This window comes from Agelaius tricolor, unplaced genomic scaffold (assembly GCF_023055355.1).
Source record: "Agelaius tricolor isolate 1412-34295 unplaced genomic scaffold, bAgeTri1.0.p SCAF_3, whole genome shotgun sequence".
In the NCBI taxonomy this organism is placed as follows: domain Eukaryota; kingdom Metazoa; phylum Chordata; class Aves; order Passeriformes; family Icteridae; genus Agelaius; species Agelaius tricolor.
The window spans coordinates 6826674-6854222 of NW_027269263.1; the positions used below are offsets into that span (position 1 = coordinate 6826674).

The 27549-nt window shown below is 45.9% G+C and overlaps 1 protein-coding gene and 1 long non-coding RNA gene across 4 annotated transcripts; one reads left to right on the forward strand and one right to left on the reverse strand.

The window, feature by feature from the left end:
- Positions 1-4093: 4093 nt before the first annotated feature.
- On the reverse strand, positions 4094-15429 carry LOC139587766 (probable G-protein coupled receptor 19). The gene is made up of 2 exons (XM_071422325.1): positions 15047-15429; positions 4094-5533 (listed from the first exon to the last, which is right to left on the reverse strand). The coding sequence occupies exon 2, from the start codon at positions 5496-5498 to the stop codon at positions 4269-4271; it is 1230 nt and encodes a 409-aa protein (XP_071278426.1). The 5' UTR covers positions 5499-5533; positions 15047-15429; the 3' UTR covers positions 4094-4268.
- Positions 15430-21229: 5800 nt separating this feature from the next.
- On the forward strand, positions 21230-27464 carry LOC139587772 (uncharacterized). 3 transcript variants are annotated; one of them, XR_011678482.1, is made up of 4 exons: positions 21230-21446; positions 24457-24664; positions 24888-24981; positions 25078-27464. It is a non-coding gene; the product is annotated as an uncharacterized lncRNA (long non-coding RNA). The 3 variants fall into 3 exon arrangements; XR_011678483.1 differs by having other exon boundaries at positions 24542-24664; XR_011678481.1 differs by lacking the exon at positions 21230-21446 and having other exon boundaries at positions 21454-24664.
- Positions 27465-27549: the final 85 nt, after the last annotated feature.

Genomic DNA, 27549 nt, shown 5'->3' on the forward strand with positions numbered 1-27549 from the left:
ATGTTTTTTGATAAACAGCCAATTAACCAATTAACTGTTTCAGCTTTTTGGATTTACGTAATATTTTTTTTTCCTACTTTTTTTTTCATTATCCACTTAATGTTGTCATTTCAGTCCAATGCCACTAAATGAGTGGCATTGTTAATGGAAATTATATTGTCTACACATGCTGGCAGATAAAAAAAAGGCTGACTGACAGCTGGAGAACAATTATAAAGGTTGTCTGATTTAATCCCTCCGCCCTGAGCTACTCATGGAATGAGCACAGTTGCAGTTCTGTGAATGTATTCATAAAAAAATGTAGGCAGAATGATGAATGGGCTCTTGTGATTTCTTGCATTCACCTTGCAATTTTTTTCTCAATCGTCTCCTTTGCATGAAACAGGGCATTCAAAAAAACCAAATGTACCTATTACTAATACAGCTTGGCATTGATCTGTCAGAAATACTACCACCAGCTGTAACTTTAAATATCACCTATTAAAATTATTTTCTTTATTACTCTAAAACTTCTTTTCCCATCTTTTATTAGCATATAACTGTTATTGGATATCAGTGAGAATTTTATAAAGTATCAATTTCAAATTAATTATAAGAGATAGAGAGAAGTGCAGGGATTGACAAGGATGCTTCTAAGTGCTAATTTGTTCCCTGTGTGCCATTTTTCTGCCATGCTTGGTTGGAAGACCTGCATGGGGGTGGTAAGACTGGTGCACTCCAGTTTTTTTTCTGATGTCAGGAGCCTTCCAAGGAGCACTGAGAGCCTTTGAGGACACAATTTTACTGTAGCAAGGGATAGGGAAGGCTTTAGCTGGTTATGTTTCTTCTATAGTGATCAGGCTACAAGAAGAACCAAGTGAGGGGACCAGTGCTTGGCAGCAATTGTTTCTCCTGGATAAGGTGGCATTTGGAAGCCCGGCTCCCTGCAAACTCCTCTTCTGCCCTTCAAAGAAAAATGGAACTTGAGTTGCTTTTCATTAAATATTTCCCTTGAAGACCAGTCTCCAGTGATTTGTTATCTGGTTAGGAATTTCTTCTGGCAGTAAACATGTTACACGTGCAGGAAGTGATCTTTGAAGATGCAGTTGTGCTGAGGGCCACATGCTCAGCATCCCTCTTACAGAAAAAAAAACCAAACAACCCTACAAGCCCAAGAATGACGATCCTGACAAAGATGCTCTGAGTGAGTGTGAAAGACCAAGTCAGTAATGTGGCAAGAGCTGTTTCAGAGTTTGCAAAAAGCCAGAGAGGGCAGATGAGCTCCCAGCATCGAGTTAATACAATCAGGGCTACTCCTGCTGCATTTACAGCTAGCTGGTGGCTAATCTGAAATCTTGCTAACTCTGGATATTTCTTCATCATTTTCCTTCCTGTGTTTGGATCAATATGGGGAGGGTCTCTGTGGAGTGTGTGTAGAAGTGGAGATGGTAAATCTCCAGGGCTGAAGAGAAGAGCTGTAATGCCTTTGGAAATAGGTGGGTAATTACATCCATCTGTATGTGGCTTCTGCTGCCTAATTCTACATGGCTTCAAAAAAATCAAGTCCTTGATCAGTCCCTCTTCCCCAAAAGCATCTCTTCCTTTTACTGGTGCATGCAGAGAAAAAGCTTGTGTCTGCCCAGTCATGAGACAAGAACAAATCTAATTATTTAGTGGTGTAATATTTTTTTCTTTTTCTATTCTCCTGCAAATGTAGGACCAAATTGAGAGCTGGTGTAAAATGGTTGTGATGCTGCTCACAAAAGAATTACTGCCATCTTTGTCACTTCTGAATATTATCCAGGGACCAGTTTCATGAAACAAATTAAAGACTTTGTGTGTGTTAGCAGTAGTGTAGAAAAAAAATCTGTGGTTTAGTCCAGACTGCTCATCAGGAGGTGACATTTATACAACAATCTTCCTGTAGGTGTGTTATGTTTTACTAGAAGCCAGTTCAAATAAAGCTTCTGTAATTTATAATGGCCTATTCCACAACACTTGCTAAGTTGAAAAGAGCCAACTAATAAAGACATATTAACTTAAAGAATCACTTAAGGAGTTAATAACCCTTCCTTTGAGCATTTGGGTCTGGCTTTAATAAACTTCAAATCTGCTTTTTGTTCTTTAAACAGGAAGGATCTGATATTGAGAAGGGCTGAGCACTCAGAATTTCAGCTGCAATTGATGGCGTGTGTTCAGCACCTTGGAAAACCAACTCCTAAATCAATGTCAGTTAAATCTGAATTTAAATGGGTTGAGTTGAGGAGACTGAGAAAACTCTGGGGATTCTTAAGTGGGCATATGGAAACCCTTAAGTCCAATTATTGGTGATAGCTACTTTGGTGTCACCTCTGTGAGGCTGATGGAAAAATAGGTACAGGTGAAGTGAGTCTCTGCTTCTCACTAGCCCCAACCCCTCAACTGGAAATTTTTAAAGTATACTTAACTGAAAATCCAACTTTCTGCTGAAATAAAAAGGAAGGGACATAATTGGACAATTTGTAATAGGAATTCCCAAGGGCAAGCCACTTAATACTGAGTATAAACAGCAGTGATGGAATTTCTACTTAATGTATGTCTGCTTAATGGAAAAAAAAAAAGCCTAATGGTTGGCACTGTATAATGTTCTTACTCAGGAAACATTTAAAACAAAGGAATGGATGGGCAAGAGGCCCAGGAGTGCTTTCTCCCAGAACCTCCCCTTTGTAGATGGGCTTGAGATGTGTTTGTGGAGTTTATTCTGTTTGTTTTGTGTCTATATTGATCAGGCAAATCCTACAGAATTTTCCATTTCTTGCTTAGATAATTCATGCTCTATCTGCTGTCTCTGGCACCTCTGGGGCCTTGGCAAACCAGGAGGTACCTGGCATTGGTGCTACCAAACCCATCTGTCCTAAACCTGCCTGTCCACCAGTCCATCACCTGTCCTGAAATCATGGAAGGAGTGAGAAAGCTTTCTCCTTGCTCTTGTGGTTTTACCAGGGTAGTCTGGGTTAAAAGAAGCCACCGCAAGCAAAGCCAAGCTCACTCTGCTACAAGTGGGATTGAGATTTTACTGATGTGGAAAGGTGGTTTAAGAGACCCAGCCTCCAGACTTCACTCATGGTTGCACGGCTGGTTAGAGCCCATGATGTCAGTTCAGAACTATCAGCTCTAGTAGAGGAGGGACATTGTGTCCCTAGCTGGTGTGTCAGGGCAATCCTGGACTTTTCCTGGCCACCTTCTGAAGTGAAAAACCTTTTGAAAAGTGAGGAAACACGGTAGCCTTGAAGAAACAAGTGTCCTGTGTGCCTCTGGACTCTGACCTAGCAGGAGGTGGGTAACCATGAACTGTGGTCCTCTGTGACATCAGGACTCATTCTATCCAGTTCCTTTATTGTTTCTCTAATGAAACTCCTAACCAAAAGAAGAACTGTTGTGTTTCAATCTCCAATCCAAAGTTGAAAATCATGTTGCAAAATTGCCTGCTTAGCTTAGATCTGATTTTTCTGTGTCAGAGGCCATTAAATGTCAAAGGAAAGCTAAGCATATGGTGGTGTTTCAGCAAGAAACAGCCAGGTCAGAATCTGAACCAGACAGAAAATACTGGTCTTGACTCACTTTCAAGGTCCTCTCATCTCCTAATTCATGGGAGTTTTTTGCTAGTGGCTTTAATGAGAAATATCAGATCCTTCTTTAATGGGGATTTCTGAATTTGTGAAACACATACTGTAAGTGTCCCTGTGGTCAGTAAGGGTTCTTCCAACCCTACTTTGTGTCGTAGAGGATGAGGAAGGAAGTTTTTTACCAGACATGTAGGATTATTTCTCAACCAACAGGGCCCCACATATGGACATCTTACCTGTGGGATCTCCATAGGATGGACAACCCCAGCGCAACTGTGTTTGTGGGGACATAGTGGAAGGAAGCCTGGATGGCTTTGGGTGGATTTAGGCATTTATGCACCGTGGCCCATCCTGTAAAGGGATTAAAACAAGCAGTTTTTCTTTCTTCTCCTTTTCTCCCTACAGACAGAGAGTGTAAGGACTCTTGTTTTGCAGATAAGCTCTGCTTGTGATTGTAGGAGAGGAGTTTCCCAAAGCAGAATGTAGTAACCGAAATGAAATTGAACGAATGCATCAAACCCAAGGCATTTAATAAAATAAAACATCTCTTTTCCACCCTCTCCCCCCTCCCAACCCCTCCACAAAAAAACTGGGTTAAAAATATGTAGCTATACATTGGTTCCAAAGGAGAGAAAATTCCTTCTTCTGGGGGTACAGAGTAACTTTTCAAAACAATGCAGCCCACTAGACAAACGTATTTGGGGGGTTGGACGGAATAGGCCAGGCGAGCTTTCTTTCCTTGGCTTCTCTGTTAAAAGCGTCATAGGTGGAGTCTTTGGTGACACTTTTGGCTGTAGCTGGAATATCTGCAATACCAACATGATTTTTTTTTGCTATCCTGGAACTGGTGGTGATGGTGTATGCATTGCTTCTGTAGCATTTCATGGCAGACATGCAAAAAGTTTCTTTCATCCCTCTTCTGAAGTTTGCATTATAGATGGAATAGAGAGTTGGCTTGGAGGCTGAGGAACTGAAAGAGATCCAGGTGATGGCCAGGAAAAGCAAGGAGCTCTTTCTGTAGTCTGTTTCCTGTGGGTGCCACAACTGTACCATGAAGAAAGGCAGCCAGGACAGGAGGAACATCGAGTTTAACATTAAGAACATCTTGATAGTTTTCACTTTTGTTCTCGGAACAATATTTGTTGTTCTCCTGACAGTCATTCCATCCGTGCCTATTCTCCAAATGTACTTAATGACTTTCTGGTAAAAAAGGATAATAAAGAGGGATGGGATCATAAACACCAAGAGGAGGTGGATGATACTGTAGGCAGATCCTTGCCAAGAACTGGGGAGAAAAAAGTTGCAGTGCTGGTTGCTGTTGGAGCCGTAGAGAAAGCAGGCCGGTGACGCAAACAAAGCACCACAGAGCCAGGAGGCCAAAATCATCTTTTTGGCTTTCCCCCTGGACACTTTGAAGCTCAGGGGGTAGACAATGGTGTAGAATCGATCCACGCTGATGGCGAGGAGCACGTAGAGCTGGACCCCGGGCGTGAGGTACTGGATGTACCTGGCCAGCCGGCACACCCCGCTGCCCAGCACCCACCGCCCGCAGCTCAGCTGCAGCAGCAGGAAGGGCGCGCTCCCCACGCTGCTCACCAGGTCTGCACACGCCATCGACGCCACAAAATAGTTGGTGGTGGACTGTGTCCTCCTGCTCCTGTGGATCACTAAGCAAACCAGGAAGTTTCCCATGACAGAGATCAGCCACAGCACTCCCCAAACCACGCTGGCAGCTGCGATTTCCCCCAGCTTCAGCCCATACTCTACCAGAGAGTGGTTCCTGCTGGGGCCGGCGCCTGGGAATGGAGGTTCTGCCATCTCGTAGCCAGCAGGAGGGGAGGAGGCTTTGGGGCTGCTCGTGTTCTGCATCAGGAGCAAGGTAAAGAGAAGAACAGGACCACTGCTGTTATCCATGCTGCGAGAAAACTCAGCTACGTCTTTTGCTCAGGCTGCGGACAGAGAGGAGAGAAAACGTTCTCTTGAACAGCTGTCTATGAAAAGCCCTCCTTAACCTACAAAAGAATATTCTCAGTAGTAGAAATATATCCTGTATTTCTGTATATTGTATATTCTGTATATTTCTGTATATTTATATTGTATATTTCTGTATACTGTATATTGTATAGAAATATATTCTGTATTTCTCTGCTAACACCGAAATACAGTTTCTGGGTTCCAGTGTAGCTGGTGGTACAACACGCTGTGTCAGGGCGATCCCACCCCATTCCCTGGTTTGAGGTGGCTGCCAGCCTTTCATGCCCTTTCACATCCTTTCACTTTTTTTCCTTACAGCCCCACTCCACCTCTGCATCATGTGCACCATGACCCCAACACCTCCATGGGGAGGATGAGAAAGGCAGGATCCCTTGGCCAACACAGAGGGTCCACAGGTAATAAGAGACCTCAGTCCAGAGAAATTTCTGGACCATTGCCATGTATGTCCACAAGCCCTGACCATACCAGGTTATGGCCCCCTTTTTTGTGTGGTTTTCCTTGGAGCAGGATGTCTGTGGTTGGAAGCCCTTCTCTTGGGGCTGCCCAAGGAGACTTCCCGGGATTGAGCACCCTCACCAGCAGCCCCACACCTCTGGAAGAATGACTGTTCTAATCTTGAATGATCCTTAGACCCTTGTGGACAAAGTGAGCTGAATTTCTGGAGCCCTTCAGTGAGAGGCCTTCGGGGTGTGCACTCTGGGCCATTGTTCTTGTCCATGGAGTAACAATGTCCCCGAGTGGTGACACCGAACCTACCACCTGTCAAATGTCACTGCCTGTGAGTTACAGTTTGTCTGAGGGTGTTACCTGTGTGAAATTGTTCTCCTGCACCCTCCTGGCAGACACACCACAGATTGTGATGGGTGTGGCCTCCCATTCTCTGCCTATATTGCTAGATAGCTTCCAGTGTTGAGTTTAGCCAGATGGTTGGGTTGGTTTTAGCCTGTCGCAGGGATAAAATGGAAAAATAGCTAATTTTAGTGGCTGTACATATGCAAACACCCTGCTGCTGTCTGATGTCCTTCCAGTCATCATCCTGACATGCAAAGCCTTTTACTCACTAGACATACAAAGCCTTTTCGATGGGTCTACTGCGAGTATGCTGAACTCCAGAGCCTGATGCTGTGCAAGATAAATCAGGATTAAGTTAATGACTGGAAGATCAAAAAGTTCATCCAGGAAGCCAAATGAACAAGCTCAAAAAGCCACCACCATCCTCCTCAGCTTTCCAAGTGATCCAGATTCCCAGGTTTGCCATCTGATGGGCTTTTTCCAATGCTTCACTGATGCTTTTTGCTATGCCTACTCTGGCTCTGCATCTACCACCTATTATTTTCTCCTTGTCTTCCTACTCAGAGTGAGGCCTGAAAGCACAAAGCCACAGGATGAATTTGAGATCTTGCCCCTTGTGCTGTATTGCATGTCTCCTTCAATAATGTGGTGCAAAAAAAAATGTCAAATGTGGAAGAAGAAAAGAAGTAACAATTTCTTGGTGTGGTTATAGAAGATTTTTGTCCCTCTAGCTTTTTAAGGCCTGGACTTACTGTGGCTGTTTGTGTCATGTGAGGGGGCACTGTCAGCAGGTCATACATTGCCCCTTGACCCCTCCTCTGCTGCAGGGCTGGGGGTGCTGCCCAGCCTGGCCTTGCCTTCCCTCTCATCCTTGGTTGCTCTCCCTCTTAGTTTCCTTAGTGGCTTTGCCTGGCAGATGATTCCTGATTTCTCAGAGGGCTCCTGCTTGTCTTTCCCCACCCTCCTTTGGATGGATCTGCTTCCTTGGAGAAATCCAGCTGGCAGGGCATTTGGGCTGCTGTGTCTGGCAGCGTGGCAGCATGCATTGTCAGTGCAACCTGCTAAATTACCTGTTAGAATTATCTGTAATAAAATAATACACATGGAGGCTATTAACTAGATAGAAAGGAACATTATGGGATAATTTTCTTCCTTAATTTCCCTTCTTGCCATGCAGAAGTATGTGCCATTTAAAATTAGCCAGTTGTACAAATTAAGCCTCGTAGAAGAATAATCAGATAAAATGTCTTGACCAGTACTGAAAAGCAGTGGAAGTCTGGTACAAGAATGAAATGGCCTTTCCAAGCTGTTAAAATAGGCTGAGTTGCTAACACTGTTCGTGTGATATTTCTCCTTGTGATCCAAATCTGCTCTCTGTGTCTGCTCAGACTTGACACATTTAGTTTTGCAGGTGGGTAAACCCCAAAACAGTTATAGGGCTGCAGTGCCAGATAGTACTTTTTGGGTTTTTCTGATGCATCTTCTCTAAGAGTCAGCCTAACCACCGTTCAACCACTGAGCCTGGGTTACCTGCAAACACACCTTGGAGAAGAGAGGAATTGAGCAGCCCTGGGCAGAGAACAGCATGACCCCAGTGGAGAGCAACCAGTGGGTGCCCAAAGGAAGGAAAATTCCAGGAGAAGAATCCAGCTGCCCTGGGCCAGTGCTTGGCTGGCAGAGGAAGCAACATGGGGGTGGAAGAGCTGCCCATGTTCAGCACAGATGGTTCTTGTGTGCTGCTGCTGCTTTCCTCTCTATCTGTGGAACAGGAGAGGCACCCAGCAGAGGGACAGCTCATGCTGAATTCCTTGATTCTTCTTTGGAAAACTCCCAGGTCATTTAGCCCACTGCCCACGAGGCACAGGTGAAAATATAGTGGCAATTATAGGGAGTTGAACTAACTTGAGCCTAGGATTTCACTGGTTTTACAGCAATTACTTGTTTTATTTTTCAGAAAAGTAAAATGCAATCTGATTAACCACTGTACTCTGTCATTCCTGCATTCCTAGTCATATGGAATGGACCAGAAACTAATCTCTTTTATTTTAAATGCTCTCTATTCAAGACTATTTTCCTTATGTGGCACTGAGATCGGGATCATGCTCTGATTTAATACTAAGAATCTGAGTGTCTATGGTGCAGTATGTATTTTTCTTCAGTGAGCAATTCTGCTTTTTATGAGTCTGTTTTTTATAGTGGAGATTTGAACTTTTGCATTATGAGTAATGCTCCAAAAGGAAACAGCATCATAAAAAGTTCAGCATAGGCACAACTCTGTATGGATCTGAGATGCAAATAACTGGAGATACCATGGCTTGCTACATTATTTATCCCCAATTCCCATGTCTATATTTGCTACATTGTTTGCTGAAATATGTTTAAGTGTTAGTGAACTATTCAGCTTACAAATATCAGGTCCATAAAAACCAGTGATGAGTTCTGTCAACTCCCTCTGCCCTGAAGGTCCATAAGCAAAAATTTAGAAGCACAACAAGTAAAAATTATGTATAGCAAGTAGGAGAGGCCTAATTCAATTTTAAGTTAACAAAAATGCTTGTATTAATTTCCCCTTTATCCAATATAATACTGACCTGAATGGCTGCTTTCCAGTAATTGTGGGTTTGCGTGGATTCAGCAGTGCCAAAAATCCCACTTTGTCTTTCAAGCATTTTAGATTGGGAATTCTTTTAAAACTGGTATGAGGGAGGCCTTTCTGTATTTCTGTTTAAAACCTACTTCTTTGTGCATTAGCTTTGGAAAAGAAAGAGCATGAGAGATGACTCATAATCATTGAAGAGGGATTTCCTGGTGCCACAGTTCCATTTTACTGACCTTAATTTGCAGTTTGGAAACCAAATAGCTCCATTTTGAGCTGATAGCTCTCCATAACAGATCTGTTACTTAGAGATTAACTGTTTGAGCCACAAAAACTTCATGCAAGCACTGCCACGTCTACTTGGCTATTGCACAAAGCTCCTGTGGCATAGTCACTGTGTGTTTGTATGTTCACTGTCCTGCCTAAAATTGCAACACCCATTGCAACTTGGAAGAGCAAAACCTACTAAGATTCTAAAAGGAATGCAGTAAATGGGATTTTTAAAATGTTTAATCAAAAGAAAAAGTATTTTGTTTCCCAAATAGTATTTTTCAATATTAGAAGTGCAGCTAAATAAGCAGATCATTGTATGTTACTTGACCTAAGCACTAGCAGAGGGGCTTTTTTATTCAACATTTTTTACCTCTCTGTATCATAGCTGCAAAACACCAGGCAAGCATTGGCCCAGCAAATTATTTCAAAAGCATTAAGCTGGTCATTTACTGCATAAACTTCTCTCTCTGGAGAGTATCTCGGGAAGAGCTGCCAGGATGGAGGAGAAATGCTTCATCTAACTGAGTGTAATCAACATTAGGAGTGTGAGTTAATTGAATCAGAGTGGGGGAAGGGGGCTTTTGTCTGGCTGTGAGATGCTAGAAGATGACATCCACCCTGCCTAAATTCAGATGAACTGCCCTGTGAGTGCAATGTGCCAGTGCAGAAATCCCTTTGTAGAAGAGCACAGAGTTTTAGCCTCTCTCTGTCCCTTGCTGTGCAGAGATGCTGTTGTGCATATTGAGGCCATTTAGTCCTCCTGCTTCCTGCAGAGGGATGCAGATGCACATGCTTCTGTAAGCACTCAGTTTCCCTGCCAGTCCTTTCCTCTGCTCTGGTGCTCATAAAAATCCTCAGCTCTTTGCCCTGCTTCTCTTATGAAGGCATTTCTATTCTCTGGGCCTTGCTCTGAAAAGCTCTCCAGGTGAAGTGTGTTCCTCCTCACTCTCTGCATTCCACCATGTGGGGATAGGAAACATCTGCCCCTATTTTATCCAGAGAATAACATGTTTTGGGTGCAGCAAAGCCTTTGAGATCCATACCCACACCTCACGTGCTGCTGCCTGCTCTCTAGCTTCACCCAGCCGGTGGAGATCCTTGTCCCACAGCGTGGATAACCAAGGATGACATGGCTGTAAGCAAGGATTGGCTCATGGATGGAGCTCTCAGTGCTGGTGTGGACATGGCTCAGCTGATGGTAAAAGCTTCTGAGCTGAACTGATGGAGTAATTCCAGTTCTGGGCCCTCAGTTTGGGAAGGACATTGAGATGAGCACATCCAGAGGGGGCAACGAGGCTGGTGAGGGGCTTGGAACACAAGGCCTGTTGTGGTATTTTCTGGGTCCCCAGGACAAAGGAGGAATTGAGAATCTGACTCCATGTTCTTACAAGGCTATTCTATTCTATTCTATTCTATTCTATTCTATTCTATTCTATTCTATTCTATTCTATTCTATTCTATTCTATTCTATTCTATTCTATTCTAGAATGCTATACTAAAACTACACTAAAGAATAGCGAAAGGATACAGACAGAAGGTTACATGATGATGTACAAAGAATGATGATGAAAACTTGTGACTGCTTCCGGAGTCCTGACACAGCTGGATAGTGATTGGTCATTAAGTCAAAACAATTCACATGAAACCCAGCAAACAACCACCTGTTGGATAAACCATCTCCAGACCACATTCCAGAGCAGCAAAACAGTGAGAAGCAAATCAGATAATTATTGTTTTCATTTTTCTCTGAGCCTTCTCAGCTTCCCAGGAGATGAAATCCTGGCAAAGGGATTTTTCAGAAACTATGACAGTGACACCCTGTGAGGAATGGCTGAGGGAGCTGGGGGTGTTTAGCCTGGAGAAAGGGAGACTCAGGAGTGCCCTTATCACTCTCCACAACTCCCTGAAAGGCGGCTGTAGGCAGCTGGGGGTTGGTCTCTTTCTCCAGGCAGCACTGACAGAACCATAGGACACAGTCTCAAGCTGCATCAAGGGAAATACAGCTTGGATATTAGGAAAAAGTTTTTCACAGAAAGAGTGATAAAGTTCTGGAATGGTCTGCCTGGGGAGGTGGTGGAGTCACCATCCCTGGATATGTTTAAAAACAGACTGGATGTAGCACTTGGGGCCAGGGTTTAATTGAGGTGTCAGGGAATGGGTTGGACTCGATGATCTTGAAGGTCTCTTCCAACCTTGTGATTCTGTGATTCTGTGAGTAAGCTGATCTGTGTTTTTGCATCTTATATCAGGATCTGAAGGCCTAGCCTGTACTGAGGGGTGAAGTCATGGGAGCAGGAAGTATGGATGAAATCAAATAAAAGAAGGAAATGTTCAAATTTTCAGCATATCTGAAGAATATCTGCTGCATGTTGGAGGAAATTCAGGGCACCCAGGCAGAGTCAGCCATTGGCCTTCTTTGGCTCTTCAAGTTCTTTTCTGTTTTAACAAGGTGTTGAAACTGAGGACAAGGATATAATACTGCAACAGCTGCTGGGGCTGCAAAAATTTTTTATTTCTTGTACTGGCTGCTTGAGGAAGAGTCCTTTCTCAGCTTCATCCTTCTAACTGAGCTTAGTGAGGAGTGAGACATGCAGTAGCTAACTGGAACAACAGGGTCCATCTCTTCCTTCTGGGTCTGTCAGCTCACACCTGGAGCACTTCTGTGACCTGGGGTAGTTAATTGGTTAAGGGCAATTCCACAAAGTATGATTTTGATGAGAAAGCAGGATTCCAACCCCTGCACAAGTCCCAAGTCACTGCATTTTGGCTGAGTCTCCTTAATAGATGTTGCCATCTCCTGAAGTTCATTTTGGTTTTAAATGCTCTGGGAGCAATGGCTTTTCCCTGCATTTGGAATGAGTTTTTCTCATGTATTTACTGGGGGTTAAGACTGACCTAGAGGAAGTTACTGCAGGTCTCTTAACCTGGGGTAAGTTGCTAAAACCCAGTAATTATTCATGCACCTAAACCTTGAGATGTTTATTCTCTTGGCACTGAGAAGGAGCCCTCACTGTAACTGCAGATACACCCAACACCATGCTCTGGTCTAGGTACAGGCAGTGGTAGAATGTGAGCCAGGTCTGTGCTCAGTGTTACCCAGACAGACACCCCCACCTCCTCAGAGGGCACCACACAGTTTACAAACAGGCACACAATGGCTGCAGGTCTCTTCTTGGAGATGTAACTCTTGCCCCCAAAGGACAGCCCCTCAGGTTTAAGTGTTTCAGGGCTTTATTTTATCCTCCCACTGCTGGGATTAGTATGCAAAACTCCAGATTAGCTCTAAATGTCTAAAAATGATGATCTAAAAATGGTGGCAGAGCCCAGATCTGTGCCCAGTGTGACTGTGGGGGCATGAAAAAGTGGGAGCAAGCAGAAGAAGGACTGACCTAATTTCCAACTCTGCTGTCACAGCTTCCACCTACTGGAATTGTCCAAGAAGAGTGTAGAGAAGCTTGAAATACATCTTTGGAGGCTTTTTGTCCTCCCTGATGGGGATGGAGTGTGTCCTTGGGCATGGCTAGCCTGTACCCTTCCATGATTCAGAGGTAGAAATATAGCTGCTCTCTCCCACGGGCTTGCATCAATTTTTGGCAACACCAGGCCCTGCCCACAGCACAGCACATCCTTCTGCTCCATGTGAGGAACATGGTGCTTACCAGGGCTGCTTTGCCATGGTGGGTGTTGACAGATAAGCACTGGTGAATCTCATGCCTGGCTGGTTTCTCTGCCCATCTCTTGGAAATTCTCACCCTCTCCCCCACAGGGATAATGCACCAGCAGCTGCAGTGGGCAGCTCTCTCACCAGCAGGGAGCACAAGCTTTCCCCCTAAGAGAATCTTAGGAATTTTTTTTTTTTTTTTTATTGTTGGTTTTGTGTGGAAAGGTCATGTAGAAAGAAATTCTTGAGAGGACATGAAGTGAAAACGGGTTTCTCATCACACAAGGTGTTTGTGTGGCAGCAGGATTTTTGCACTGGTGTGAACATTTGGGAGAGTTCCTGTCATGGGGCTCTAGACCCTTCTTGGTAACATGGAACTGGTGCTCACAGGGCACAGGTGACAGGGAGTGGGGTGGCAGTGGTACCTTTATAACCAGAGATGCCTGAGGTGCTTCCAGGAGGACTTACCTGATAGGAATGAGAAGAGCAGGCCTGCATGAGCAGTAGAACAACTCTCACACAGGCCTCTGCCTGAGGATACAGCCATTAGGGAGAGCATTCCAGTATTCCCACACCAGCTGGGCTGGAGAAGCTGGGAGGGCTGAAGGTCGTGCACAGCCCAAAGTTGGGTTGGAAATGCCTGATGTGGAGAAGATTGTGGGAAGGGATCTCTCTGCTGGGCAGGGCTCAGGGAGGATAAAAGCAGCCACTGAGGCAAGGTGTCAGCCCCTGACCTGGAGATGCCTTCATGGAAAGGGTGCCAGTTGCAAGAACTGTTTGCTGCCTCCCATCTTTCTAGGGAAGGATGGAAGCTGCTGGAATGCAGAAACCCCAAGCACGCAAGGGCTGCGTCATGTTTTGGTGCTGGGAGAACTGGTGGGGAGGGAGAGCTGATTCCACTTGAGGATGTTGGGGGTCTGTTCTGCATGGTTTGACTGCAATTGCTCTCTGTTAAACACCTGAGAGAGGGTGCCTGGTGAGGCTGCAAAGGAAAATGCAGGTGGAGGTCATGGGGTGAGAGCCAGGTGTGGAATTGCACTGCACAGCTCTGCAAACAGGGGACTCACAGGAGAGCTGGCGGGAGGGAGAGTCTGCGAGCTCTCACTTTGAGACAAGGAGCACAGCTCCCCAAATGGGTCTAAAGAGTAGAGATTCCTCCCCTTACTGACTCATCTGAGACCAGAATGCTTAAAATAAATCAGAAATCAAGCTTACTCATAAATCAAGTTTCAAAAAAATTCCATATTTAGACACCCAAATAAGCTTTTAGGATGCTTCTGGGTTGGCAACCAGTTTTTCTGCAAACCAAGCCACTTGTTTAGGTGGTTAAGAGCGACTTTAACAACAAACCTTCAAGAACCACATCTGAGAAGCTTTGCCAGAGAGAACTGGCTATGAATCCTGCCTTATACACACAAATGGCCTTTTGAAAGCAGAAGGCAGCTTTGCTTCCCCCTTACTCCGTGGAGCCAACATACTGTTTGACATGCTGGAAGCCAGCTGGATAAATGGGAAATATTGCTATGCATTCTTAGAGAGTCTGTGCCTGAATTAGCTAAACCAGAGCAGCCCTCTTGCCTGTGCTGGCTAGGGATAAACAAAGATTGCTCTGCCTGTGGGGTTTCCCTGAGTAGCTGCACCAAGGCACCCACAGAGAAAAACGGAGACAGCGCATTCAGAAAGGATGTTTTCAAATTAATGACTGAAAAATACAAAAGCAGCTGTTCCACAGCAATAACGTGAGGAAGGAAGAAGCTGCTTGAATTTATTCAGAGACAGAAAAAGCCAGATGAGCAGATCGGTCTGCTCCATTGCTGTAAAGTAATTTTCTGTTTTCACTGAACTGATTGTTTCAAACAAATAAGTAACATAATCGAAAGATAATGAATATAGATAGAGAGAATGTAGATTTGTCCAGAAAATATAGGTACTTATTCTGCAGTAATTCTACACAGCCCCCTGCTTTCAGCACAATAAGATTAAAATTCAAGCCCCACAGAACATTTTCTCCTGAGGAATGAGTCCTCCTGGCTAATCCCCAAGTGATTTAAATGCACATCAGATAAATTACCGGGAAAGATCGGCAGGGAGAATTACCCCTTCGGCTACAGCAGCGCTCAGCACAGCCCCCATGCACCCACATACCTGCTCCAAAGCATAATCCCAGAGGCGCTGGTCTCCTCCTTGCTCTGCTCGTTATCCCAAGTGAAGTCCCGCTCATCCTGGGAACCCCGGGCTGCCTCCAGGGCTGCAGCTGCCTCGCAGAGGGAGGGACGGGCTATTCCAGCTCTCTCCTGCACCGGAGGAGAGGATGACGTTGGCCAGGGGTGGCCGCTGCCCGGCCGCTCTCGGTGCCGCGCGGGATGCGGATGGAGCGGCCGCCCCCGGCACTGCCCGGGCGCCGCTCCCGCCCCGTCGGGGCATCAGCACCGCGGACAGCGCCGGAGCGGCCGCGCCGGGGACACCGTGGGGACACCGTGGGGACACCGGGGGGACACCGGGAGGGCCCCAGGGCTGGGCCGCCCCCGGCCCGCGGCGGGGCCCGGCTGCCGGCGCTGACGTGCCGGTTGCCATGGCGAGCGCGGCGGCGGGAGAGGATGCTTTTCACCCGCGATGGTCGCCATGGGACCCCGCCGATTGAAAGGAAAGGAGCGAATGAATAACAGGAGGGAGGTGGGGAGAATGTTTAACTAGTTTCCTCCGGGAATTCGTGCCTTCTTTCTTTTTTCTCCTTCTTTTTATTATTTTTTTTAATTTTTTTTAAATTCCCATGTGGATACTGAAACTCAGGCAGCCTGGTCCGTATCCCTGCTCTACCCCCGATTTAAAATTCAGCACATTTTTATTGTTTGGGGAATGTCACTGGCACAATCTCCTCATGTTCTCTGTCACATATACTTTATTATGCAAGCTGGAATAATAACAACCCACCCCCCACCCCAAATCTTAATCAGCCCTCTCTCACAAACATTTTTCCCGCAGCTCCATAAATTGGATTACACTGGAAGTTTGAGGAAGGAAGGGATCATTTTAGCCTTGGCAAACTTTCTGCCTGTGAACTAAGCAAGAAATTTGTTTGGAGTATGGATTTCTATTATTTCAGGATTTCTGACTTGAAGTACATTGGTAACCTGAACCAATAAAGGCTGGGCATTCTCCTTTGTTTTCCCTCATTTTTTCAGTGAGAACTCCAAGTTCTCTCTATTTTATATATCTCTCCAAGAACTCTATATTTTTATAATTGCTTTTAAAAGATGTCTTTAGTGGAGAAAAAGCACAGTTTTTTATTGAAAAATACTGTCACGGAAGAAATAACCAATGTGGTTTTTCCCCCACTAACTGCAGTGGTGTAGTTCAGTTTCCTATATTTTACACTTTTAAGATACACTACTCCCAGTGAAGTGGGCAATCTGGGAATCAGGTCAGAAACATGGAATAATAGACTGGGCTAGAAACAGGTGAGGTGTGGGCAGACTTTTTGACTGAATGACATGGAGAGTGTCAACGAGAATTGTTTGTTCATCTTCCAGTGGAAAAAATTGGAAGGGAGCATCAGATGAAGGGACCTGGCTCAGAAGACAAGGAAGGGGAGTAGGGGGGAGTTCCTCAAAGTGTGGGTGCAACCTCCTGGGGTTCCTTGCCAAAGGATGGTGTGGGTGCAGAACTTCACGTGAAATTGAGGAGAAATTGAACAAATGTTAGGAAAAATGCTAAATAGAACCAAAATCTCTAAACTAGTAAAACATATTACTTTCAGAAAATCATCTACACTCAGTGCATTGGAGGCTGAGAAAACTCCTGGAGAAAGGATTGTACTGAGGCCCAGTGGAAGGTATTTTTATAAACAAACCACTTATTTTATGAAGGAGCTGGGAGTGTGACTTTTGGAATACACCTACAATATGCCTTTGCCCTGTTAGAGAGTGACAATAGTGATGGCACTACACCAGCTTCGTTACCTGGTACTTCACACAGGGCTTGTCAAAGTTTGGTGGGTTTTTTTCCCAGCAAATTGGGTTTCATGTGTTGTTGTTGTTGTTGTTGTTGTTGTTTTTTGTTTTGTTTTGTTTTGTTTTGTTTTGTTTTTTTCTCTTTTCCTCCCTGTGATTGTCAGTGTTAGAGGAAGATAATAACTTTTGCCTACTTTCCGGCTTGGTTTTCCTGCAGGAGGGTAAAGGAAAATTGACATCTGTGTCAAGGAAGTGTTTCCCAGGGAGATGGAAGCTGCTTGACTGACTCACACCTCAGTTCCTCCAGTTCAGGGGTGGAACCTTTAGCAGCTCTAGATGCAGCATGTTTTGAAAGAAAACAACCCTGGCAGTTGTTTTGGGGTTCACTTTCTCCTACTTGCCCCACAAACATAAGGATGAGGGCTTGAAGTATTTAGTGATGCTAATTTTTCATGAGCTTTGCTTACTGTTGGATCAGTCAAGCCTTTATAAAATTCCCAAAGCACACCTGTTATTCCAAACCTGATGTCAGTTGTCAAACAGATGTCAAAGACACTGTTGCTGTTGATTATTTTGGAACTGCTTTTGCAGGGCAAAGTAATTTTCATTCAGCACTGATCTGATTTTATTGTGTGGGGGTTTTTTGACCAATCCTGGAAGTAAATATCAGATTTTTATATTTTTTTTAATTTTTTTTTTTTGTTACACCTGCCACATTCCTGGTATTAAGGAAGCTTTTATAATAAATCCTGTAAAGGGATGAGAGATAATAGGTGCAAGTTAAAATGTATGGAGTGTTGTGCCTTCCATGGATTGGGATCATTATGGCTGAGTTAATCCTGGGGTGCAGCTCCACGTGGAGTCTGTGTTTGCAGGGGAAATCATTGTCATTTCTGCACAGGGCAGGACTCTGATCTGGCCTTGATGGCCCCTATGGGTCCCTTCCAACCCAGGATATTCTGCCAGGCTGAGTTTTCCCTTTTGTTCAGGGGGACCAGGCTCTAGGGCTCAGCACCCCAAGGTCACCAGCCCTGGGCTGGAGGCAGCTCTGGGTTGCACCAGGAGAAGTCTGTTTTAGCTTCCTGCCCCTGTGGGTGCCCCAGATGTGCGGTTCTGGATCCATTGCTTAACATCCCTGGGTCTGATCAGGAGAATCTGCACTGGGGTGAAGTGAAGCTGCTGCCCAGTCTGTTACTGGTCAAACACATCTCCACTGGCTGTCCTGGGACTGAGTTTGGCTCAGGGCCTCAAGAACTTGGCCCAGTGCATGAAGCACTCCAGGTTCTCTAAGAACACTGCATTTCAGCCTGGTTTTGTCCCAGGCATGAACGAGGATCCCTCAGTGTGAATTGTGCCACTAAAAGGGAGCCCTCCAAGAGCAGGGCTTTTTGTGTTGTTGTTTGTTGTTTTCACCTGTTTAAATCCCAACAGTGGTTCAGAGTGTAGTGGGAAATGCCCCACAGCTGAGCTAAAACCATATCTTCTCTTGGCTGTGTTCAGACCCCTCTAAGATCTGACCTTGCCCCTCTGGGGTCTGAGCACAGACATGTGAAAAGAAAGTGAAATTCTGGGATAACAAGTTCTGGGAACACCTTGCATGGGCTTGGTGTGGAAAATAGCAACTTGCCTGGAGGAAATATGACTCACTCTCACTGGTGTTTGGGAAAGCAGGGGGATGTCTGGGTTTCTGTTCAATTAAAGCTCGTTATGAACTCGTTTACTTTGCCTCCTCCCCAAGCACTGCACGCAAAGCAGGAGGCCCTTGGAGTGAATATACTGCACTGTGCATCCTGATGGATGTCATTCCACATGACCTACATGCACAGAGAGCAGCTGGGATGAGTCAGATCTCTGTGGCTGAGGCTTCCACAGCTCCTGCATTCTTGAATTAAATGTGTTTGAAGAGAGCGGGGCTGATGTGGAACCATTCATTGTGAAGCTGCAGTGAGGTCTGTGGCAACTTTAAAGAGGAACTCATTCCCTGGAGACATTGATCCCTTGCCTCTGATTCAGAGAGAGCTTCCAATCATGTGGTGATGTCCAAGTCAGGTCAAGAGGCTGAGGGCAGAAAGGATTGCTGGCAATGCCAGTCAGGGAATCCTAAACAGGGAGGGAGCTATGGCATCAGGACCTATGACAAGGAAACCTGGTTATCCCCAGGAAACAGGGATAATGCAGTGCTAAGGAAAACAGAGTCACAATTTATTATTTCTGTGCACACTCCTGGCTGAATATGACTGATTTGGTTGTTGGGGTGGCTACCTCCTGCCCAGCAGAGCAAAATCTGTTCTGCTTTCCTGATAGAGCCAGAGAGCCCAGGATGGCTCAGATGTGGTCAGTGTAGTCTGGGGGCCTTGTATAAGCAGAACTGGGGATGTGACCTTGCCTTAAACCAAAGACCCCAAATTCATGAATTGCTCTCATCTGCCTACCTCCTGATAAGAAGCCTGGATCCCTGCAGGCTTCCATGGCTCTCCCTGGCAGAACTATCCCCACCAGAAGTTTAACAAGCTTATCAATAGGCAGGATTAGTTGCCCACAGTGCCAACCCCACTTTAAAGCCCCACCTGAGGGGCTGCAGAAGGAAATACTCTTCCCAACAGCAGATCTGATTTCCCAATAACATGGAGGGTGAGAGGAGTTGGTTTTTAGCTGCTGTGTTACATGCCCTGGCTCAGGCCAGGGTCATGTCCAGCCCTGAGTGTGTGCTCCAGCTTGGCACAGCAGCTCAGGGGTCAGCCTGGCTCAGTAGGACAGATATTTAAACACATAATCTTACCCAAAACTGTCCCTTGTGCCACACAGACTGTGCAGACACAAAGGCATCCTGCCAGACAGCAGCCCTTAGTCCTCAGCCTCTTTCACCCAGCTAAGACTTCTATAAAATTTTGCCCTGTGAGCCAAAAATGAAGTAAGCACTGAAGAGACCAAGCCTTCCTTGCAGTACAGGGAATTGGTCTCTTTGGTGCTGAAGTGACTCCTGAAACGAGAACGAGAGGCTTGCTATGTTGACAAGAGCAGTGGTAAAATAGATTGCCAAAATCTGGGCTAAATTCTGATGAGCTCTGTCTTATGCTTGGGGAAAGAGAAGCAAAAGGAAATGAAATGGTAGAACTGTGAATTGAGCCCTTATAACCCAAGCCAATGTAGAGAACATGCTTCCTTGAAATTCTGAAATATTACTATTTTGAATAATCACCAAGATTCTGCATATAAAAATTCCCATAAACATTTTTACACATTCACATTTAATGCATTGGCTATTTTCAGGTATTTTTCAGAAAATCCCTGTCTTAGCTCATCTTTGGTGAAGGAGAGCAAGGGATCCCCATAAAGTAATCTCATCTTAGGTACTTTTCTTTCTCATGCTGCCCTTTTAAACACAAAGACAATTGCCTATGCTGTGATGGAGTCTGTTCAGCAGATCTGGCATTGAGCTTGGGAATTCCATGTGCTCCAGCTGTCCTTGCTCACACTCTGATCAGGGCTGGTTGCTGCTGATGGCTGGAAAACCAGATCCACCTGTTCCCTCCAAAAGATGCAATAGAGTGGCTTTACAAGGAAAACACACCCAAGAAGTGCTGCAGGTGTGTTTGCTTTGAGCCTGATGGCAATCTCATTAAAACTATCAAAAAGGCTCCCCCCTGACTTCAGGAGAGAGATAATCCCCTCCTCTGGAGTTATCTGTTGACTTGCACAAAAGAAGCAAGGCCAGGCTTTATCCTGAGGGTGTTTACACAAATAACTTATTCCAGGTTTAATAACTGGTGGTTCAGCTCTTGCAGAGCCCCAGAGGTCAAAGGGTTGCTCATGACAAGTGATGAACCAGCCCTGGGGGGTGCTCTGCCAGCATCCCTGACCATGCTGCTGATGGGCATGGCATGCTTATCCATCAGCCTTTCATGGGCTGCCTAGAAATGATTTTTGGCATTTGCAGAACGCTCGGTTGGTGGATTGAGCGTTGTGAAATGTATTTCTGGGAGAATGTGAGAGCTGTTCCTGCCGCCAGGCTTCCTGATGTGCAGAACGAAGCTCCCTGAGCCGCCCTCCCGCGCTCCGGATCGCAAATCGCTGCTGCCCTCCCGCGGCCCCGGCTCCGCGCGTCCCGCAGCATCCCTGAGCAACCCTTAGCATCCCTGCACATCCCGCAGCATCCCCGCATGGCCCTCAGCATCCCAGCATCCCCATGTGTCCCGCAGCATCCCTGAACAGCCCTCAGCATCCCCGCGGGTCCCGCAGCATCCCTGAGCAACCCTTAGCATCCCTGCACATCCTGCAGCATCCCTGCATGGCCTGCAGCATCTCAGTACAGCCCACAGCATCCCCAAATGGCCCTCAGCATCAATAATTGTTGTTTTAATGATTGTTTTTCTTTTCCTCTGAGGCTTCTCAGCTTCTCAGGAGAAAAGTCCTGGCAAAGGGATTTTTCAGAAAATATGGCGACACTGCTGTGTTGTCCTACCCAGCGTTAGTACATTGCCTGTGTTCTTACCCTCCTTGGACTGACCTGCAGCCACTTTGCCAGCTTGGAAGGACAGCTGATAAGTGTATTTATGGAGCAATGCTGCCTTTATAAACAAGCTGTGAAGCCCATGGTGAGTATCTTTCAGATCTTGACTGGGTAATTGAATGGGTGCAGGTCTAATCAAGTTGTCCTGCTCTGGGTTGGAGGTGGCTGCCTGCAGCAGGGTGATGGATGTGACTCAGTTGTGCAAGCCCTGCTTCTGAAGTGCAGAGCTAATGAAATGGCAGCGGCAGTGATGGACTGAGTTAGAGGCAGATGGGATTTTGGATCTGCTCCTGCCAGTGCTCTCCTGTTATCTGCAGTGAATCGTGCACAGCTGTGGCTGCTGGAAGATGAGCTCTGGGGTCTGAGCTAAAAAAGGAGCAATGAGAAGTTCTCAGCTCCTGCTCTTCAGGCGGGAGAAAAATTTTTTATATGGTGAGTGAGATGTGCTGCCTTGTGCTGAGTTACTCAGAGAAGGGAACAGAATACAACTCTTATTTCTTTTTAATGACTCCTTGCAGGGAGCCAAAGCCTGGCAGCCTGAGAACAGGAGGTCTAAACACTCCTTCAGTCTTCAAAATCACAGAAATATGTCTATTAGAGATGCCTCAGTAGGTGGTTTAACGATAGCTTTTAATCCTCCTGTGCCTCAGCTCCCTCTTTTTTGAGACACAGATACGCTTTGCAGTATAAATATCTCAGGGACTGTGATATTTTCTGCTGTCCTGTTACTGTGGTGGCAAAATATAGAGGCAGGGCATTACTCTTTATTGTTAAATTCCCAGAGCTGGTGTTTTAAATGAGTGTATGTTTTGGAAAGAGAGTGAGGAAGGGCAAGAGACAGAGGGGACTTGCTCAGCCTGGGCAGGGAATGGGCAAAAAGGCTGCTCCCAATCTTCCCCTCTGGTCATGGGGCTGTGCTGGTGGATTTTGAGGGGAAAACCTCAAATGTGGGTCTTCCAGGCAGTCTCTGCTGCAGCACTGAGCTTGGAAGGTCTGGAGCTGAGGAACAGAGGTGTCAGACAGCTGGTCAAAAACCATCATGAATCTGCTCAAAGAACCTTCATAAAAAAATAGATGCACCTTGACATTTCTGAGCGTGAGGGATGAGAGGAGGTCACGGAATTTTGGGGTCCTGCAGCAATGCCCTTACAGGCCAGCAGTATTTTGGATGTTTTGTGCTGTACCCATAGAAGTTACCTGTGATTAATCCACTTGTGGGAACCAAATGCTTGACTTAAGGAGAGAAGGGATCTAATGTGGGGCTTAACACCTCAGGTGGAATTCCTAGCAAGCCTAGGCATGAGATTTTCCTTACAGAGATTAGTTAGATTGCTTGGTAGAAATGGAAATCAGAAGACAAGGGCATGGTTAAAGAAGGAAACAAGGAAGGGATGGTGTAACTTCACGTTTTTCTATGGGCTACAGGAAGATAAGAATGAATTTTGGGAAGTGGAAGGCACTTATTGTAGTGATGGGAAACAACTGTGCTTTGAAAAGTTTCCATCCCTCATGATATGAGAGGGATGGAAATGGAGGATATGTGGAAATAAAAGGCTCTGAGACCAGGAGAGTTCATTTATGAAGTGTAGCCAAGTGAGGAATAATATAAAAATGAGAAAGAAAAGAGGCTCAGCATTCATTCATACAGCTGCTCATTCTTATTCTCCTTTAACATCTTCCTGGCATAACATGGAAGAATCACAAAATAAAATTTCCACTTCGTGCCATGTTTCAGCTTCTACCTGGGACAACACTTGTTCTGCTTCTGATACAGAAATCTCCAAAATCTGCTGTCATTTAACCCCTGTGTTGGTAACAGCATCTCTGCAGGTGACCAGAGGGGTTTGAGCAGCTTTTGGCAGCTCCAAGCCCAGGCTGAGCCTCACCCTTCAGTGGAGCTGCATCAGTGGTGCTACACCAGGATTTGGAACTGTGCTCACAGCACAGGACACGCTGCACACGCTCATCCCAGGAGAATTCTCCCTGCGCTGGCCTTGTCCTGCTCTGCACCCCCAGCTCTTTGTCCCCCGCTGGAGGAGGAAGATGAGGGGTCCTCCTGTGGCTGCCGCCTGCCTGGAGGCTGGGATGAAGCTCTCGGAGCGCTGCGTCCCGCAGACATCGCTTGTGTGGCAGGCTCAGCAGAGGGAGCCCCGCGTTCAGTCCTGGAGCTGAGGAGGGCGCAGAGCCGATGCCTCTCGCAAAGGAAGGTCGCCCTCCTCTTCCTCCCTCCCCGGGGAGCCTGAGCGTGCCGCTGGAGCGGGAATGCCCCGGCAGGGTGGCACGGATCCATCCCTGTGGCAGCTCTTTGTGCTGCTCGTGGAGCTTTTTGGAGCACTCAGAGCCTGCCCCTGTGATGCTGTGCTCCCAAACCTGGCTCTCCCACCACATCCCTGGGGCAGCATTCTGCTGGAAAAGTGATGGAGGAGGAGGAGAACTCTGCATAGAGCCTGAGAACAGGAGGTCTAAACACTCCTTCAGTCTTCCAAATCACAGAAATATAAGTCTCCTAGAGATGCCTCAGTAGGTGGTTTCACTCCAGCCTTTAATCCTGTGCCTTGGCTCTCTCTTTTTTGAGACACAGATATGAGACATGACTTTGCAGCCATGCTGGCACTATAAATATCTCTGCATTGTCCAAACTTGTTTGCTACTCAGTGGAGTCCTGTCACCCTGAAGCTGCCCAAACATCCTGCAGCCTGCCACTGGCTCTGCCACCAAAGAGCTGCTGTGTGCAGCCTGGGGAGGGAGGTGATTCTCCTGTACAGCCCCCCTGTGTTAAATATTAACCTATTACTGCTGATCTTCCAGGCCATTTTGCTCTATCTCCAGTTCTCTTGACACACAAGGAGAATATTTGGAGTGTAATTTGAATTTTATATGCCTGGCTACTTCACTGTTAATTTTTTAATTGAAAAATCAGGCTTTCAGCTAAATAAATATTTTTAAGAAAACATCTTACTACTCATAAAATATTTTTGGCCAAAACCTGACATGTTTTAACTTTCATCTGCAAGGCTTTCATATTTGTGACAATTGTTGTGTGAAAGCATTTACTTCTCCTGTTAACAGATTTTTTTTCCCCCAACAACAATTAGGATTTTATCTTGGAAACTTCCTGTTTTCCAAAGAGTTTTCTGTTTGAGCAGCCTGTGTGCCCAGCAAAAGCTGTTCCTATTCCAGGCCAAGAGGCAGAGGAGAGGATGGGCAGCAGTGGTGATTTTGTGGCTGTGCATTGCTCAGGACAGCAATAGTTAAGAGAAGCTGACTCTAAAAGAAAACAAGCAAAGAACCAACCTCAGTGAGGTATGTAATGAACATTTCTTGCTTCTTTACCCCAGAACTTCAGGGTCTGAGACATTCTCAGGTGGGTGTGTTTGTTTGTTTGCACATCCATGACTTAGCTGAGTGAAGGAGTTGCTGTCCCTGGCAGGCAGGAGGTGAAGCCCCAGCCCAAGGCATCAGACAGGATGTTCCTGTCACTCACTTTTTGTTTTCCTCACTCCTTATCTCTCTTTTCCCTTTGCAGTGAAGGAGGAGCCTGTCCTCTATGGGGTCCCAAACTGAGTTTTGACACAGTCACCCTGCAACTTGAGCTAAAACTGGTTTGCCTGTTCCAGTAGGTAAGACTGAGGAAAAAAAGGCCTACCAGAAAATGCATTGGCCTGCCTATGATTTTAAACCCAATTTGGCTTGTCATTTGATTCTCATTGAAACAGGCCAGCTGGTAAAAGTCCAGCTCCAACAGGCACTTGAGAGGAATCTCAGCAAGTGAACATGCTTTAAACACACCCTGCTCCATCATTCATAAGGACCTGCTGCAGAGCAAGCCACTGTGCTCTCCAAAAGTGCTGGCTGGTCTGCTGGAGCACACCAGGCACTTTCCAGTCTCCAGCACCACCCTCTCCTCTGAAACAAAGAGCCACAAACCTGAGGAACAGCTTGTGAGCCTCTGTCTCATGTACAGCTGTGACCTGATTGAACAGGACAGTTCAGTCCTGTTAAATAACCTTAAATAGCAGCATCCATGGATGGATCTCCAATAACCTTAAATAGCAGAATCCATGGATGGATCTCCAATGACCTTAAATAGCAGCATCTATGGATGGATCTCCAATAACCTTAAATAGCAGCATCCATGGATGGATCTCCAATAACCTTAAATAGCAGAATCCATGGATGCTGTGATGGATGGATCTCCAATAACCTTAAATAGCAGAATCCATGGATGGATCTCCAATAACCTTAAATAGCAGAATCCATGGATGGATCTCCAGTAACCTTAAATAGCAGCATCCATGGATGCTGTGATGGATGGATCTCCAATAACCTTAAATAGCAGCATCCATGGATGCTGTGATGGATGGATCTCCAATAACCTTAAATAGCAGAATCCATGGGCTGGATCTCCAATAACCTTAAATAACAGCATCCATGGCTGCTGTGATGGATGGATCTCCCTGCAGAGGTTTCACCCTTGATCAGAGCAGGTCAGCCATGACCATCATGGAAAATTGCTGTCCTGGGAGGACAGTAAGGACTCCAAAATGCTGGTGGGAGAAAAGAGGGACCTTGAATCCCCTGCCCCCTCTGGATTAATACAAATTGATTTTCCCTGCAAGCACACCAGGTCTCCTCAGGGGACCACAACAGCTCTCTGAAGTTGAACTGGCTGAGCCCATGGGCTAAAATCCTCATGGGCTGGCAGGCAGCTCATCCCTCAGAGAGTATTCATCCCTTCATGCCATTCCCTCCTGGATATGGAGAACTAGCACGGATTTCTCCCACGGAACAGGCAAGGTGGGAACACTGAGGTGGGCTGTATGGGAAACAGAGGAAATTCAGAGGCACTGCTTGGATAAACAGGAGGGAACAGCCAATTTTCCCAGTACCCTGCAGGTGCTGTGCTCCCTTGGCAGGGGCTGGACATCTCTGCCAGCTCTTCTGCTCTTCTGCTTTTCCACCAACCCAGCCAACATGCAGTGCAAGGATGCCTTTGGACTTCACCCATGCCAAAAAACCCATCCAAAAACCAAATTAAAATTCTGTAGGGCTGACTTGCCCCCTTGACTGGACCCCCATGCCCTACACATCCCCTGCACAGCTGGGCAGACCCCCAGGCACTGCTGGCAGGCCCTAGTGCTGTTTGCTTTGGGGTGAAGAGCACAGCACTGCTGGAAACCCCCGAGGGGAAGGAGACCAAACCAATCTCTGGGTCCTGGAAAGCGTGAAGATGTGACCAACAATTCCAGGAGGAAGATGGCAGCATTTCAAAGTGAACAGCAGTGCACAGCACCAGCCCAAATGACTTTCTTTAGCCTGGTGGCTGCATTGAGTCATTTATCATATCCTGAGCAACCAGCCACCCTTCAGCAGCAATTACTGCTCTGTAACAGCTTCCAAACAATGCTCCCTGCAAGCTGTGCTTGCTGTCAGGACCTAAAAAAACAGAGGGTGAAAAATCCCTAACCTAACCAAACCAAAACACTGCTTTGCAGGGGGTTTGTGCTTTTCTTTTAAACTCAACAGGTGTTCCTGGTCACCCTGCAAAACCACAGGGGAAATATCTGCATGCCACTGAAATGAAGCAACTCCAAACTGATCTCTGTGAAGATAATCCCATCTTTTGCTTTTGTTTGGTAGAAATGAATGGAGAAAAAAAAAAAAAAAAAAGAAACAGAAAAAAAGCTTCGACTCTGGGTTTTCATGATGATAGAGTGGGGGCTTTCACCACCATTCCAGTTTTGGACTGCATCTGATACAGGCTCATGGAGACAGGGGACTGTTATTAGAGCTGGGTGAATAATCTACAGCAAGGAACTGAATGGAAGTGTTTGGCCTTTTATCTGTTTGCAAACTATCTGTGAGCATGCCTGGATGTTCTTGAATGTGTTTGTTGTTTGAGATAATGCTGCCCGTGATTTCTGTGAATAATCATTTATTTGTGGCCTGCCCACGAGCATTTAGATAGTCAAAATGTCATTTTTGTTCCGTGGTTACATGAGTGCAACCCTGAGGCTTCCACCAAGAGTGCTCACAGTCAGGAGTGGTAAATTCACTTTCTGTAAAACCCTATTGAAATCTTCATGGGAAATGTGAGTTCATCTGCAATATTGGGAGGGGGGGGAAAGGGAGAAAAAAGCAGTTAAATAATGGAGGGGGGAGAGGGGATTGGGGGTTGTGTTAAACAA

Excerpts from the sequence above, each read along its gene's own strand:
- LOC139587766 (XM_071422325.1), bottom strand. The coding sequence starts at position 5,498 with ATGGATAACAGCAGTGGTCCTGTTCTTCTCTTTACCTTGCTCCTGATG.